Source organism: Puma concolor, chromosome E4, assembly GCF_028749965.1.
Source record: "Puma concolor isolate L17-30 chromosome E4, mPumCon1.1.hap2, whole genome shotgun sequence".
In the NCBI taxonomy this organism is placed as follows: Eukaryota; Metazoa; Chordata; class Mammalia; order Carnivora; family Felidae; genus Puma; species Puma concolor.
The window spans coordinates 56,809,162-56,824,284 of record NC_141683.1 but is presented as its reverse complement, the minus strand read 5'-3'; the positions used below and the strand labels follow the sequence as shown (position 1 = coordinate 56,824,284).

Below are 15,123 nucleotides of genomic sequence, written 5' to 3'. Positions count from 1 at the left end.
TTTTGTTATTGTGCTTCAGGACAGAATTACCTTCCATTTGGCACAAGTTGGGAAAGATAAGTAACCCCCCTTTGGCATCTGAGTTGTCCTTTTCCCGTTGTTAAAAGTGCTCCATTCTATGCATTGTGACAAAGTTTCTTGAGTTTCTATGGTCAGATCTCTCTTGTTAACCCCACTCCCACATGAATTCACTATAACTCTCAAAGGTTTTGGAAATCTTTTATAGCTACCCAGTTTAATGTCTTCTGATTTACAGATGGTGAAACTGAGTCTCAGTCCTTCATTACTTCTTCATTTCTCCTCCAGCCTAGGGAAACTAGGGAAACTCTGTGGCCTTGTAACTGACCAGATAAATTTAAATCCTAGCAGAATTTTTCTTATGTGGTTAGGAATGGGCTTGAGCAGGCGAGGAACAGCTGCGGGAAGACAGGAATCACAAAGCACGGCTCTGCTCTGACTTCAGTTTCTTACCAGCTTGTGCTCATTTGTTCCCAGGGGCCAAGTAGGCACCTTCACCCCTCCCCCAACTGCCATCCATCCAGCTAAATCTACTGTCTCTTCTTAGTCTTGAAATGCATGGCCCACTTAAGGACATTATATCATGGGGCACCTGGGTGGCTCAGTCGGTTAAGGGTTGGACTTCAGCTTACGTCATGATCTCATGCTTCGTGAGTTTGAGCCCCACATCGGGCTGTTTGAGCCCTACATGGGGCTGTCTGCTGTCAGCACAGAGCCAGCTGTGGATCCTGTGTCCCTGGCTCTTTCTGCCCCTCCCCCGCTCATGCGCGCGTGCACGCGCACTTGCACGCGCGTTCTCTCTCTCTCAAAAATAAAATAAACATTAAGAAAAGGATATTGTATCATTGTGCACTCAGTGCTGGTATCCAAGCACTTTCTGTGTAGTACTTGCTTTTTTAACATTGCAACTGCCGAAAACCCAGCTTTGCAAAAATATGACATCATCTAACATAACACAGCCGTAACTGATATTAAAACTATCAACTACCCATCAGCTTTGCTCAGAATTCAACATACATGTGTTTTCCTGGATATTTTAAAATCATTCACAGCACCTCTGCACACCATTTGGGGAATGGCAGGTCCAGCCTCGTGTTCTGATATTAGCTCCCAGTGAATATTTGCTCAGTTAATTTTTTTTTTTTAAAAAGGATATACTGTGGTGAATTCATTCATTTTACCCACCAGGAAGTCAACTCATTGCCAAGTGTTTATGCAACTACTAGTGCAGACCAAGTGTGCCACTCACTATAGAAAATAAGACAAAGGAGGGCACCTGGGTGGCTCAGTCGGTTAAGCGTCCGACTTCGGCTCAGGTCATGATCTCAGGGTTTGTGAGTTCAAGCCCCATGTCACGTTCTGTACTGATGGTGTGGAGCCTGCTTGGGATTCTCTCTCTCCCTCTCTCTCTCTCTCTCTCTGCCCCTCCCACACTCATTCTCTCTCTCTCAAAATAAATAAATAAACCTTTATTTTATTTTTTTTTTATACAATTTTTTTTTCAACGTTTATTTATTTTTGGGACAGAGAGAGACAGAGCATGAACGGGGGAGAGGCAGAGAGAGAGGGAGACACAGAATCGGAAACAGGCTCCAGGCTCTGAGCCATCAGCCCAGAGCCTGACGCGGGGCTCGAACTCACGGACCGCGAGATCGTGACCTGGCTGAAGTCGGACGCCTAACCGACTGCGCCACCCAGGCACCCCTAAATAAACCTTTAAAAGAGAGAGAGAGAGAAAGGGAAAATAAGAAACGAGTCAAAGGAAATGCTCCCACTTTAGGCAAACATATAACCTTGAGCAGAGAGAAGATTAACAGACCTGATCCAGTGAATCAACACCGAGATAGTCTCCTCTTGTGGGGAACATGCTATTTCCTGTAAGTTTCAAGCTCACTGGGGAGCTGGGCAGTCGTAGAGGCGTCCATCGACCGTCTCTGGCTGCTACTTTTGCTGCTCCCTGTCTCTAGAGCTCATTTCCTTCCCTCTTCTGCCCACTGGCGTTCCTTTCAAACTTCAAAACCTGAAGCAACTAGTATTCCTCAGTATTGCTTTCCTATCACCCCAAAGTCACAGTATGAGCCTCTTCCTTCATGCTCTTATTGCAAGGCGTACATAAGACACGACTCTGTCTTAGCACGTGACACAGAATACTGCAATGATCTATTTATCATCCTGACTTCCCCGCCAGAGGGAAGCTACTCTAAAGAAGGCATCACACCTTATTCATCTTTCGTACTCCCAATACCTCGCCCAGGGCTTCGGATCACAGAAGCCGCTCATTGAGTGTTTGACCGCTAGACTAATCCATGAATGAATCGTGGAATCTGAGTTAACAGAATCCTAAAGGGCATTTGATTCCACCCTCTCCATTACCTACTACTCTCCTACTTACAATATTTCCAAAAAATAATCTTACAGACTCTGCACAAATATCAGAGCCTTAAATGCTGTAAAGTGCTTATATGGAACTAAAATTTGCCTTCATGTAATGTCTTCAGTTCCACCATTTCCCATAAATCTAATCCTTCTGTTTGCAACGATCCTTCAAATGCTTAGGGGCAAATGTTTACAGTACTGGGTCAGGCCCTTGGACTAAGAGTTGATATGGTTATCCTTTTTTGCAAAGTGAGCCCAAGGCAGTTGATTTCCTTGCCCAAGGTCTCCACAGTTACCTCACAGTGAGCCAGGTCCCTGGCTGGCCCTCCCTCTGACCAGGCTAACAGCTGGAGTGGATGCATTTCTCCTTCTCCTTCTTTCCCCTCCTCCTTCTCCTCTTTCTTCTCCTTCCAAAATTTATTATTGAAATATAATTGACATACAACGTGACGGGTCCTTTTCTTCTTATAGAGCAAGTTTGGTGCTTTCATTCAGCAACATGTACCTGAAGCTACAACATCCTAGTCAAGGAAACATACACACTGGTTCTTGCCATACCAGAAGCCCATTTTTCCTCCATGGGACACCACCCTGCAAACATGGCAGAATATACACTGACTAGCCTCTCTCTGGAGAAGTTCGATCTCCACCTGCTGACCTCTAATCTCAGTGGAGCAATGCTAGACAGATTTCCCCCACCTTCCTTCTCAATCCAGCTACTGCAAATGGCTCTGCCCTCTCCCCTTCCAAAAGGAAACTGCTTTGTTTCCTGGTCCCCTGCTGAGGGCATGAGTATCCCGTTATAATCAGACCTGCTGTCTTTACAGAGCCAGCATGCTTCTGCACACAGCTGCAGATATCATAGTGATATATGCAATTCCTCTCTTCATTCTGAGAGTCATTTTTCCCATAATACTCTTGGGGCTCCCTGAGTGGCTCAGTTGGTTGAGCATCTGACTCTTGATTTTGGCTCAGGTCATGATCTCACATTTCATGGGATCAAGTCCCCCATATCAGGCTCCGTGCCAAGCATGGAGCCTGCCTCAGATTCTCTCTCTCTCCCTCTGCCCCATCCACCCCCCACCCTGCTTGTGTGCACATGCACTCTCTCTCTCTCAAATAAAAAAATAAAATCTGGTGGGTGGGAGATGGGTTTAATCAGAGAGGAGGTTGGTGAGGGATGGGTTAAATAGGTGATCAGGATTAAGGAGGGCACTTGTGATGAGCACTGGGTGTTGTAAGTGATGGATCACTAAATTCACCACCTGAAACTAATAATACACTGTATGTTAACTAATGAATTTAAATAAAAACTTGAAAAAGAAAAAAAATAAAATAAAATCTTTTTTTAAAAAGTGGATATTCTTCATTGAATGTCTACTATGTCTCACAAAAATGAAGAGCATGATGTCCCATTTTACAAATGAGGAAAGTGAGGCCCAGAGGGGATATTTTCCTATGCGCCAAGGTGATAGAGCAGGGATTTGAAATAGATGTGTCTGGTCCCAACACCCATATTCATTTCATTACATCAGCTGTCTCTCTAAATGTAGGGTCATTTTATTTCTCTAGGACGCAAGGCAGGGAAAATTGTATGAGGTTGTGTTTCTACGGTATCCATTAGGATCTAGAGCGTGACTTCCCCTAAAGGGGACCTACCAGCTCTCTCCCAGTAAATCAGAGCTAGTAGCTTCGGGGAAGAAACTTTTACATAACACCTGAAAATAAATGGGCCTTTCCATTTCATTCTAGAACTATTTATTGAGCACCTGTTGTATTCTGTTCCAAGGACTTCCCTGGCCACAGAGGCCCCAGCAGAGAGTAAAGCAGATGAAGTCTCTATAGTTGAGCTATTTCTCTCAAAAACGAAAGATGTATGTCCAGTTATGTGGAAAAAGCTCATCTGTGCAACGAGAAAACAGCAAATGTTCAGGAAAACAATGCCTTCGGGGGCACTTCTTACATTGACTCTGGGACCCATGCGCTTTCAAAACTCACTAAAGTGAGGAGATACAATTGTCACAAAAATGTATTAGGGAACAACTCTAAATCACATGATTCACTGTTAAATGTGGATGAACTGGCCAAAACGTATAGGAATTAAAAGAGCAGAAACTTACTAATGGGAAAGGCAGAGGAGGACACCAATTTTGGGAAATGGTTTCATAGTTATAATAGCTTATATTTATTAAGCATTTGTTACATGCCAGGAACAGTTCTAAATCATCTGACGTGTTGACTCCCTTGATTCTCACCAAACACTACAAGGAAACTACCACTATTTCCTCAATTTTTATGATGCACAGAGGGGTTAAATAACTTGCCCAAGATCACACGGCAGTGACTGGCAGAACTGAGCTTTAACCCACGCAATCTGGTCTAGAGCCTGGTTGCTTAACCAATACACTATATTGCCTCTCAGCATTCTTGCATGGCCTGGGGACAGATGACCCTCCGCCTGTGCCAATGGGGACAGGGCCATGTTCCCTGAGCTGCATCAGTATCTGAAGGGGAGAGGAGGGATGAATGTCCCCACAAAGCCTCGCACCCTCACCCTTCCCCTGGCAGCCATCCACTGGCTGCAGATAGGAGAAGGATGGGCAACCGAGCCGGGACCTTGCGGTATGCCAGGGGCTGGGACTCTCCCAGGGCTGCCGTGGCACCTGCAGTGGCCACAGGTCTTGGCTTCTAGTCCCAACTCCGCTCCACCACTGCCATGTGGCCTTGTCTCATGCCACCACGCTAATCTGACCTCCAGTTTCATATGTTTATTTAAAAAACATGTTAGGGGCACCTGGGTGGCCAGTCAGTTAAGCTTCCAACTATCGATTTCAGCTCAGGTCATGATCTCACGATTTGTGAGATCGAGCCCCACATCGGGCTCTGCACTGACACTTGGGATTCTCTCTCTCTCTCTCCCTTCCCTGCTTCTGTGCTCACGCTTGCATGCCCTCTCTCTCTCTCTCTCTCTCTCTCTCTCTCTCTCAAAATAAATACATAAACTTAAAAAACAAAACATGTTTGACCAGGTGATTCTTTCTGGTCTACTATTCTATGCCATTCTGGGACCCATGAAGGGAGGCCAGAGGCAGCAGCCCCATCCTGAATGCAAAACTCTCCACGAAAGGGTCTAATTCCAGCCACTCTGCCAGAAGCCACAGTCTTGGCAACAAATGTGCTAACATCAGGCACGAGCTCCGAGTGTAGGCGCAGGGGCTTACGAGCACAGGGTTAAACCAGGGACCTGAACATTTCTCTTTTTGCACTCACAACACCAGAGGCCAGCCACAGAGGGATCAAATGGAGCAAACTTCTTAACCTCCCCGGTTCTGTTTCCTGGTTGGCTAGAGCAGCCAAGCTGGGGTGGGGCTTTCACTTGTGAATAAAAGGCTCAGTTTTGCTTTCCCCTGCACCAGGGAACATGGCCAAGCGAGTTGCCATTGTGGGAGCCGGGGTCAGTGGCCTGGCCTCCATCAAGTGCTGCCTGGAGGAAGGCCTGGAGCCCACATGCTTTGAGAGGAGTGACGACCTCGGGGGGCTGTGGAGGTTCACCGTAAGTAGGGGTCTCAGCAGCTGTGCGATGTGTCTAATGGATAAGGCTGGACGGTGTGAAAGCATTTCTCCCAAGGCTGCTCTGGGGCAGGGGGATGAGTTAGAAGCATCTGCTGAACAGTGGCCAGGAGGGTTAATGAAATTGTTAAAAGAAAGAAGCAGGACACAGCCTGAGCTTGGGTGGGGAGTGTGGAAGCAACCCTACAAACTTTATCTAAAGCCAAGAGGAAGGAAGATGCCCACAAAGGGTGGGAGAGAATGGAGTGGCTGGGACAGCCAGGAAAGCCCGGAACAAGGGGAGCAAGAGCGGGGGGGGGGGGGGGGGGGGTGTGAAGTGAGGCCAGAGGCTGTAGTGTTTGGGGCAAGCATATGAACCCAGCAGCACAGGGATGCTGGCCTCCACCTGCTGGGTGGAACTGCTCACCTTCTTTTTTCCCCAGTCCTGCTGCCCCTGACGTGAAACAGCGCAGGGCTCGCTGGATGATGAGCTCTATACTCAAGGTGCTGCTGTCCAAGCAATGCCAATCTATGCCAAGAACAACCAGAAGTAAAGAATGTGAGTTAGGAGCCTTTTTTCCCTGAGGCAAAGAAAGTAATACCCTCAAGTCTCAGCAGGGCTACCGTCCAGACTGGAGAGGAGAATGGGGTGAGGAAGGAGAAGAGGGGACTCTACAGCCCACCCTTGACTGGCCTGGGCCAAAGGGGATCGCAGGGGCACTGCTGGGGCCACTGAAACCCTTTGAGTCCTGTGGCTGGGCAGGGAAGCATTTGCATTAGAGTTCCCAAGCCTCCTCCTGGCCCTCCTTCTCTAGAGCTTTAAACATGCTGATGAGAAAGCTGTCGGGAATAGTGAAAAGGAGCAAGGTGTCAGACGCCCGGGCCTCAGAGCCCATAAGGGGCTAAGAGAAAGATGCGGCACTCCTCTACCCTAGAAGAATGGAATTTGGAACTGGAATAAAGGATTTCCTAACTCTGTGAGCAAAGCTCCCGAGAGGCCAAGGCTGCTGGTTAGTTGCAGTTCTCCTAGCATAGGTCCGCTTGGCCCACATAAAGAACTGCAGGTGTTGAAATGTGACCATTGATACATAGAAACCTCCTCCAAAGGCACTAAGTGAAAGAGCACATCTGTTCCCATGTTTCAAAGTGCATACTTTCCATTAGGACAGCAGAAACCTAACACCCCTGCTGTACCTCTCCCCTCCTGTGCCCACTGAAGACCTTGCTAGTCAAGCATGATACACTTCCCCTGATAAGCCTCAGAATCCTTCTTAACACATACTCAAGATAAATAGGACTAATCTATCACAGCTGGGAGTTGGCTTGCAAGATGAAAGTTCCCAGTTAAAAGGATAAATAGCAGAATTTCAGTCAAAGCAAAGGTGAGTCCAGAAAGAAAAAAAGCCCAGAGACCTGAGGATACTGGACAAAAAAAAAAAAAAAAAAAAAAAAAAAGCACCTTATATAGGTCACAGACACTTAATTATTCACATGTAAAAATCACTGATCTAAGAATCAAGAGAAATGAGTTCCAGATCCAGCTGTGCCCAACTGGCCGTGTGACTTGGGCAGGTCAAACACCTATGCATGAGCACCGTGGGGGACGCAGAAATGAGAATAATACATCAAACCCCCAGGCTGCTGCCAGGGTAATGAGAAGAGAGTAGGATCCTACAAATTAGACACAGTGCTGTGGGTATTTAAATGAGGTCAGGATTGGGGCGCCTGGGTGGCTCAGTCAGTTAAGCGTCCGACTTCAGCCAGGTCACGATCCCACGGTCCGTGAGTTCGAGCCCCGCATCAGGCTCTGGGCTGATGGCTCGGAGCCTGGTGCCTGCTTCCGATTCTGTGTCTTCCTCTCTCTCTGCCCCTCCCCCGTTCATGCTCTGTCTCTCTCTGTCTCAAAAATAAATAAACGTTAAAAAAAAATTAAAAAAAAAAAAACTTAAAATAAATAAATAAATAAATGAGGTCAGGATTGTATCCACTGGAGGAAAGTCAGGGAAGGCTTCATGGGGGAGACGGTGTGCGATGGGAAGATTTCAACAGGCAGACGAGACTGAGTGGGAGATTACAGGGAGGAAACCAGTAAAGAAAAGGTACTGAGCAGGCTTGGAAAATAAAAATAGCTCATTGGTGTACGTGGCGTGCGTAAGAAATAATGGGAGGGGATGAGGGTGGCTGAATTTTCTGGCAAGGTATTATTTAGAAAGCAATCGATAATGAGGAACGCAATAAAGGAGGTACTTTTTATTAGTGTATCGATTTGCTTATGTTGGCATGATGGGAAGACCCAGACATGTTTACAGGCAAAGAGAAGCTACCTGGACAGGGGAGGTAGGGGGGTGGGGGAGACTATTGATTACTTGAGCCCAAACTAGAACAAGATCCTACAGACAAGGGAAGGGGTGTCGTTGTAGGCCCAGCAGAAGGGTTTGCCTCGGAAAGGTGGAGAGGCCTCGATCCCATCAGGAAAATACGGCCTCTGTGGAGGATAAAGGAGTGGGAGTGGGGAAGGGAGGGGGGAAGTAAGAAAAATAGAGAAGGTCAGGGAAACCTATCTCGAAGCACATGATAGGGCATCGAAAGGATGGCAAAGAGGATAATACAGCAGAAGTAGCCCAAGTAACAAGTCCTTCCAGCCCCACTGCTTTCTGTCTTCAATGAGAACACAGAACCAATTTGAAATATAGATAAAAGCTCGGGCACTGGGAGCCAGGAAAACCACCCCACCTTCATTCAGCAGCCCTCTCTTGACACAGTGGCCTCTTGAGATAACTGTACCACCTTGAGATTTCTCGAAAGCCTGAGAGAAAATCCCTAAACTAAGGTGCCCTTAAAGGGACCTTTCAGCTCCAACATGCTATGAGCCTTCTGAGTCTTTCTAGAGGCATCCCACTCTCCTCCTACCTCAGCGCACGTGCACATCCGCACACAGGCTTGGTTACAGGGTGTCTCTGTCTCTGCACTCAAAGCAAGTGGCCAACTCAAAACTTGCAGATTAAAGTGTCTGCTCCAGGGTGCTGGACTCTTGATTTCCGCTCAGGTCAGGATCCCAGGGTCGTGGGACTGAGCCCCATGTCAGGCTCCACGCTTAGCATGGAGCCTGCTTGGGATTCTTTGTCTCTCTTCCTCTGCCCCTCTCCCCTGCTCTGTCTCTCTAAAATATGAATGAATGAATGAATGAATGAATGAATGAATAAATAAATAAATAAATAAATAAAATTTTAAAATGAAAAAAATAAAGTGCTCGACCAAGGGCTGTGCTTACCAGAAAGCCCATAGGGGATCCTTAGTTCCCCTTCTGGGCATCGGGGATCACCGGGCAAAAATGGACAAGCCATCTGCAGAAACCCAAGACAACACATATGGAGACTGCCTCCATTTCCAAATAGGGAGACACCCCCAAAGATTATAGAGATTAGAAACCACTGTGCTTAATTTGACACTCAGACACCCATTTCTCTGGCCTCTTCCAGCTACCATAGCCTCAAGCAAAGAGGAAACAAAGGTTGCAATGGAAAAGAAATGGCATCATTCCTTGGGGTGGGAGAGAGGTGGTGATCTTTAATAAGAAATAAATTGGTAATAATTGGGATACGTTGGTAAAGAGCCCACTTCTGTCCACTAACTCAAGTGGGGGCAAGCGAGATGTATGGAAAGTCTATCTTACAACCAATTCTCTTAGGCTCCTAAGAGGGAAGGGAGGCTTAGGGCAGTAACACCATAGGTTGATTACTTCAATTATAAAGTAACATTGAAATAAAATGTGAGGAATTGTCCCATCACTCAAAATGAATTTTACTCAGAGAATTTTAGTATAGGAAGGGATCTTAAGGGATAGCCTTCCTATAGAACCACACTGACATTATCTAGAGGAAATTATACTATACTGGTAGAAACACATTCGGCTTCATCCTTCACATCCCTGAAACATATTCCAGGGCCTACTAACCCTCCCAGAATGATGTTCTGGCCTCCAGTGAGACTCCAACTCTCGCTAGGGAGAGGAGGAGACAAAGAAAAACGGATTCTGGCTGCTCAGAGGAGAGGAAAAGAAGGCAGTAATTGTTCTTGGAGAGCAAGATGTATGAATGTCCTGTACAAAGAGAATGTCTCTATTTAGGAGTGACTTTTATTATCATTTTACATTTATTTTTAATTTGAGACGGGAGAGACATCTGAACTGTCAAAGCTTTCTTCCCATCACCTATTATCCTCTCTGAAGGACACAAAGCTTCAGAAAGTAAATCTCCATAATAATCATGGAGGAATAATATGAGTAACAGTTAACATTTATTGGGAGCTTAGCAGACACTATCCTAAACACATTACAGCTATCGTTTCAGTTTATCCCAGGGGATATACACTATTATTATAATACCTATTTATAACTGAGGAAACTGACTCGATTTCAGCATAGGTCATGATCTCAAGGTTTGTGAGTTTCAGTTTGAGCCCCCGGACTCCTCCTGGTTCTGCACTGACAGTGGGGAGCCTGCTTAGGATTCTCTTTCTCCATCTCTCTCTGCCCCTCCCCTGCTTCTGTGCGTGCTTTCTCTCTCTTTCTTTCTCTTTCTCAAAAATAAATAAACTTTAAAAAAGAAAATTCCCAAGATTACCCAGATAAAACTGTAGAGCTTGAAGATGAACCTAGGCAGTCTGGGTCTGTGCTGTCGAGAACTGTACTTCATGCATTTCCAGAGTCTGGCTCAAGAATGAGAGCATGTAAATTCTGGACAGTTCAGGGAGTCCCACCCAAGTGTCTTAGCAGATGACTGTGACCTTTCCATTCATTACATTGCAGGACCAAAGTAGACCGGGAAGCCAGAACCGCTCAGTGCATGCTCTTAGCCTTTGCTCTCTGTCCCCGTCCATCCCTCCTCCCCTCCCACTTTTCCCTTCAAAACAAAAACCTTTCCCCTACACGGCCCCACCAATTCGTGAGGCATGTGACTTGGAGCACCAGGGCAATTGGCAGACCCACACAGGGACGATGCCAAGAGTGTGTACAGCTGGAGGTCCCAACAGGACCTGGGAATCACTGGGGCAAACACAGGAGGGCAGGTGGCGGGAGCCGCATACAGAAGTACTCTCTGTATCTTTCTAGGAGGAACAATCAGTGGGAAGAAAGAAAAGAGCAAAGAGTTGGTCTTGGATTCCCCCTAAGGGCTAAGTTTCCCTCTAAACTAGAGCGCCTCCTTGGCTAACTTCTGTGATACATTGTTTCAAGATAGGCCTCAGGTTTTCGGGGCAGACTCTCTTCTCCCTGCCTTTACAATTATCTCCCAGAGTTTTACAAAACAGCATTTTTTTCTATTTATATTTCTTTGTTCATCTGTTCTAAGGTCCCATTAATACATGGTTCCTGGCTTATGCGACTCCACTGAGCCCCATTACTCTCTACTGTTTAAATGTGCCATTCCAGGGGCGCCTGGGTGGCGCAGTCGGTTAAGCGTCCGACTTCAGCCAGGTCACGATCTTGCGGTCCGTGAGTTCAAGCCCCGCGTCGGGCTCTGGGCTGATGGCTCAGAGCCTGGAGCCTGTTTCCAATTCTGTGTCTCCCTCTCTCTCTGCCCCTCCCCCATTCATGCTCTGTCTCTCTCTGTCCCAAAAATAAAATAAACGTTGAAAAAAAAAATTAAAAAATAAATAAATAAATAAATAAATGTGCCATTCCAACATACGGAAAAAATTTTTGAGCCATTTTTATGGAAATCTTTACAACATGTATTATGCACATCTCTTCCCCTATTAAAACAGTATATATTCCTAACTTACCCTTTTATTATTGTTAACTAGAAATTGCCAGTATTAACCAAGTATGATTCACTATGTGATGTTTTCAGATGCTAGAGAAAAGTGAGGGAGCTTTGGCCTAATTGACCCCAAAACATTCATAACTGATGTTTCTCTTATTATACTACAGCTTCTTCCCATGCTGTTTGCTCTCACTGCTCCACATTACATCTCTTTATAGCTGTTCCTATTCTCTGTAACCCAGAGGAAGCATCACTTTTAATTAAATAAAACCAACACTAAATTTTGTTCTAATAGCTGGCTTCAACTTTAAAGCTCTACTATTCAATAAAGTAGCCACTGTCTGCATGTAACTATGGAATTGGTTCATATGACTAAAAACTTGAATTTTTTATTTCACTTAATTGTAATTAATTTTAATTTTAAAAGCAATACTCAGTTCAGTTACTGGAGTGTTTTTAAGCATATTTGCTAGCAGTTTGGGTATGTGGATCCCCTTTTTCCAATAAAAATTTGGCATTTGAATTGAGAAGTATAAGATATACACTAAAGGGCACCTGGGCGGCTCAGGTGAGTTGAGCATCTGACTCTTGATTTTAGCTCAGGTCATGATCCCAGGGTCATGGGAATGAGTCCTGCATAGAGAGCTCCACACTGAGCTTGGAGCCTGCTTGTGGTTCGTTCTCTCTCGCTCTCTCTCGCTCTCTCTCTCTCTCCCTCTCCCTCCCATGGCCTCTCTCCCCTGCTCATGCTCTCTCTCTCTCTCTAAAAATAAAACAAATCTTTTAAATGAATTCTTTAAAAAGAGAAAAATAAATTTTTAAACAAATGAATAAAATATAAAATATACACTGATATTTGAAAGACTTGCTATAAGAATGTAATCTACTTCATTAGTAATATTTATAGTGATTACGTGTTGAAAGTATAAAATTTGACATATGTTGAGTTAAATAAAATATACTGTTAAAATTAATTTCACCTGGCTCTTTCTACCTTTTTAAATATGACTGCCAGAAAATTTTAAAGAGCATAAGTGGCCTCCACCAAATTCCACTTTGGTAGGACTGCTCCAAAGTGTTGTTACTCAAAGTATGGTCTGTGCCCAACAGCATCTGCGGGGGAATTTGTTAGAAATACAGAATCTCAAGTTCACCCAGACCTACTGAATCAGCATCTACATGCGAGTAAGATTTCCCAGGTGATTCTTTTTTTTTTTTTTTTTTAATGTTTATTTATTTCTTTTGAGAGAGAAAGAGAGAGGGGGAGAAGAGGAAGAGACAGAGAATCCCAAGCAGGCTCTCACAAGCCATGAGATCATGACCTGAGCCAAAATCAAGAGTCAGGCACTTAACCAACTGAGCCACCCAGGTGCCCCCAGTTATCTTTCAATGAAAGAAAATAATGACAAATTTTATGCATTTCTGGCTAACAGTTTTCAAACTAACCTTAAAACATCAGTGATCCATGACTCGCACACAGCTCGAACCCCAGGCCACTCATCACACGAGTTAAGGCAACACTGAGACTGATCTAAGTCCCATTCAACACATAGAAGTCCACGTGCTTGGATATTGAGCAATGGTGAAGTATTGCTAGTAAAGTTTCCAGATGCTTACTCTCAATTTCTGTACTTGTCATAGAGGATTAAAAAGAATCCAGTTCCATATTGCTCGCCGAGCAATACGTCTTTGAGTAACAGTGCTTTAGATCTGCCTGCAGAATAAAAGATCAGGATTTAAATAGTCATCTTTCTTAGAAGCCTTTAGATTCCAGGTTTCTAGATTTATGCTGTATAAATGAGACTGGCAGAGGTGAGGCCCCAGACAAACAAGATACAGCTTGCTCCTTAGTTGATGAGATCAGTAACATTAATTCAAACCACAAAGACATGTTTATAAGTTTATTCTCTGTGCTCACTATACCTTTCCCTTTGAGGGAACGAAGTGAGCCCTTCTCCATAGGTGAGGCTTACATTCGTCTTTCCACTTGTTCACACAAACAAAATAATTTTTGCTTCACAGAGGACAAAAAAAAAAAGAACTGTAGATATCCAAAATGGTAAATAATATTAAAATACTAAGGACCACATTCCCATTAAAATCAGAACAATCCTCCATAGTACATTCAAAACACAGAGGCAATGTATATTAAAGACTAAATATACCAAAAGTGCTTATTACTCAACCTGGTTGTAGTTGTCTGAGACACTGACATGTGCTAGTTATTCATGTCAAAACTAGGAGTGGGAAATTAGTGTCTCACTAAGTGCACAGTTGTCCATTCTGAAAACCTTTGACGTGCTTCTTCTCCCAAGTCCTAAATCCAAACAGCTTCCCTATGCTGCGCATTCTGACTTACTGCTACCTCACAAATCTCGCCTCTCTGTGGCAACCGCCATTGCCTCTGCTCGGGCTGCCATTAGCAATCAAGTGGATTTGTGTTTTAGGCTCTTCACTGGCCTCCTTCCTTCTTTTCCAGACTTCCTATTTCTTTTGTGGAACTGGAATTATCTTTCCAAAATTTAATATGAATCACTTCCACATAAAAACTCAGAAGACTGCCATAACCTTCCTATAAAATGCAAATTCCTTAACTTTAGATGCAGAGTCCTTCAATAATCTGAACCCTCTTCTCCGTGATTCTTTCAACAATACCCTGGGAAACCAAACTACCTAGCAATTGTCCATCATCCAGATAGTACTTCCTGGCTCTGGTCTATTTCCATATTTTCCTACATTTTGAAGTAATGCCATATCAATCTGGACAAGGGAGTTCATCCTGGGTTTATTTGTTAACATGTAGTGAATGAAATAGTAATTCTGATCATAAAATTAAGTAATCAGTGTTCACCCTATCTCAAGTGCAGGGTAACAAATCCCATTAGGAAGGGTTACCTTGGGGGACTCCTGGGAGGGCTCAGTCGGTTAAGCGACCAACCCTCAATTTCGGCTCAGGTCCTGATCTCATGGTTCATGAGTTCCAGCCCCACCTCAGGCTCTGTGCTGACAGCACAGAACCTGCTTGAGATTCTGTCTCTCCCTCTCTCCTCTCTCTGCCCCTCTTCCCATCTCAAAATAAATAAATAAACTTAAAAACAAACAAAAAAAGAAATGGTAATCTTGGAGTGCCTGGGTGGCTCAGTTGGTTAAGCATCCTACTCTTGATCTCAGCTCAGGTCCTGATCTCAGGGTCATGAGTTCAAGCTCCATGCTTTAAATTAAAGAAAAAAGAAGAAAGAAAGAAAGAAAGAGAGAGAGAGAGAGAGAGAGAGAGAGAGAGAGAAAGAAAGAAAGAAAGAAAGAAAGAAAGAAAGAAAGAAAGAAAGAAAGAAAGAAAGAAAAGGAAATAAAAAGATAAAGGGTAACCTTAATCTTTATCAATGTTTGAAATGTCTAAAAATCAATATCCGTTTCATGT

At 44.5% G+C, this 15,123-nt stretch overlaps 1 protein-coding gene across 2 annotated transcripts in view; it reads left to right on the top strand.

The window, feature by feature from the left end:
• FMO1 (flavin containing dimethylaniline monoxygenase 1) overlaps positions 1-15,123 on the top strand; it is a 32,325-nt gene that overhangs the window by 228 nt on the left and 16,974 nt on the right. For both annotated transcript variants that reach the window (XM_025926195.2, XM_025926194.2), the window contains exon 2: positions 5,811-5,947. In XM_025926195.2, coding sequence (XP_025781980.1) covers positions 5,816-5,947 — 132 coding nt within the window. In that variant the 5' untranslated portion in view covers positions 5,811-5,815. The remainder of the gene's footprint in view (positions 1-5,810; positions 5,948-15,123) is intronic.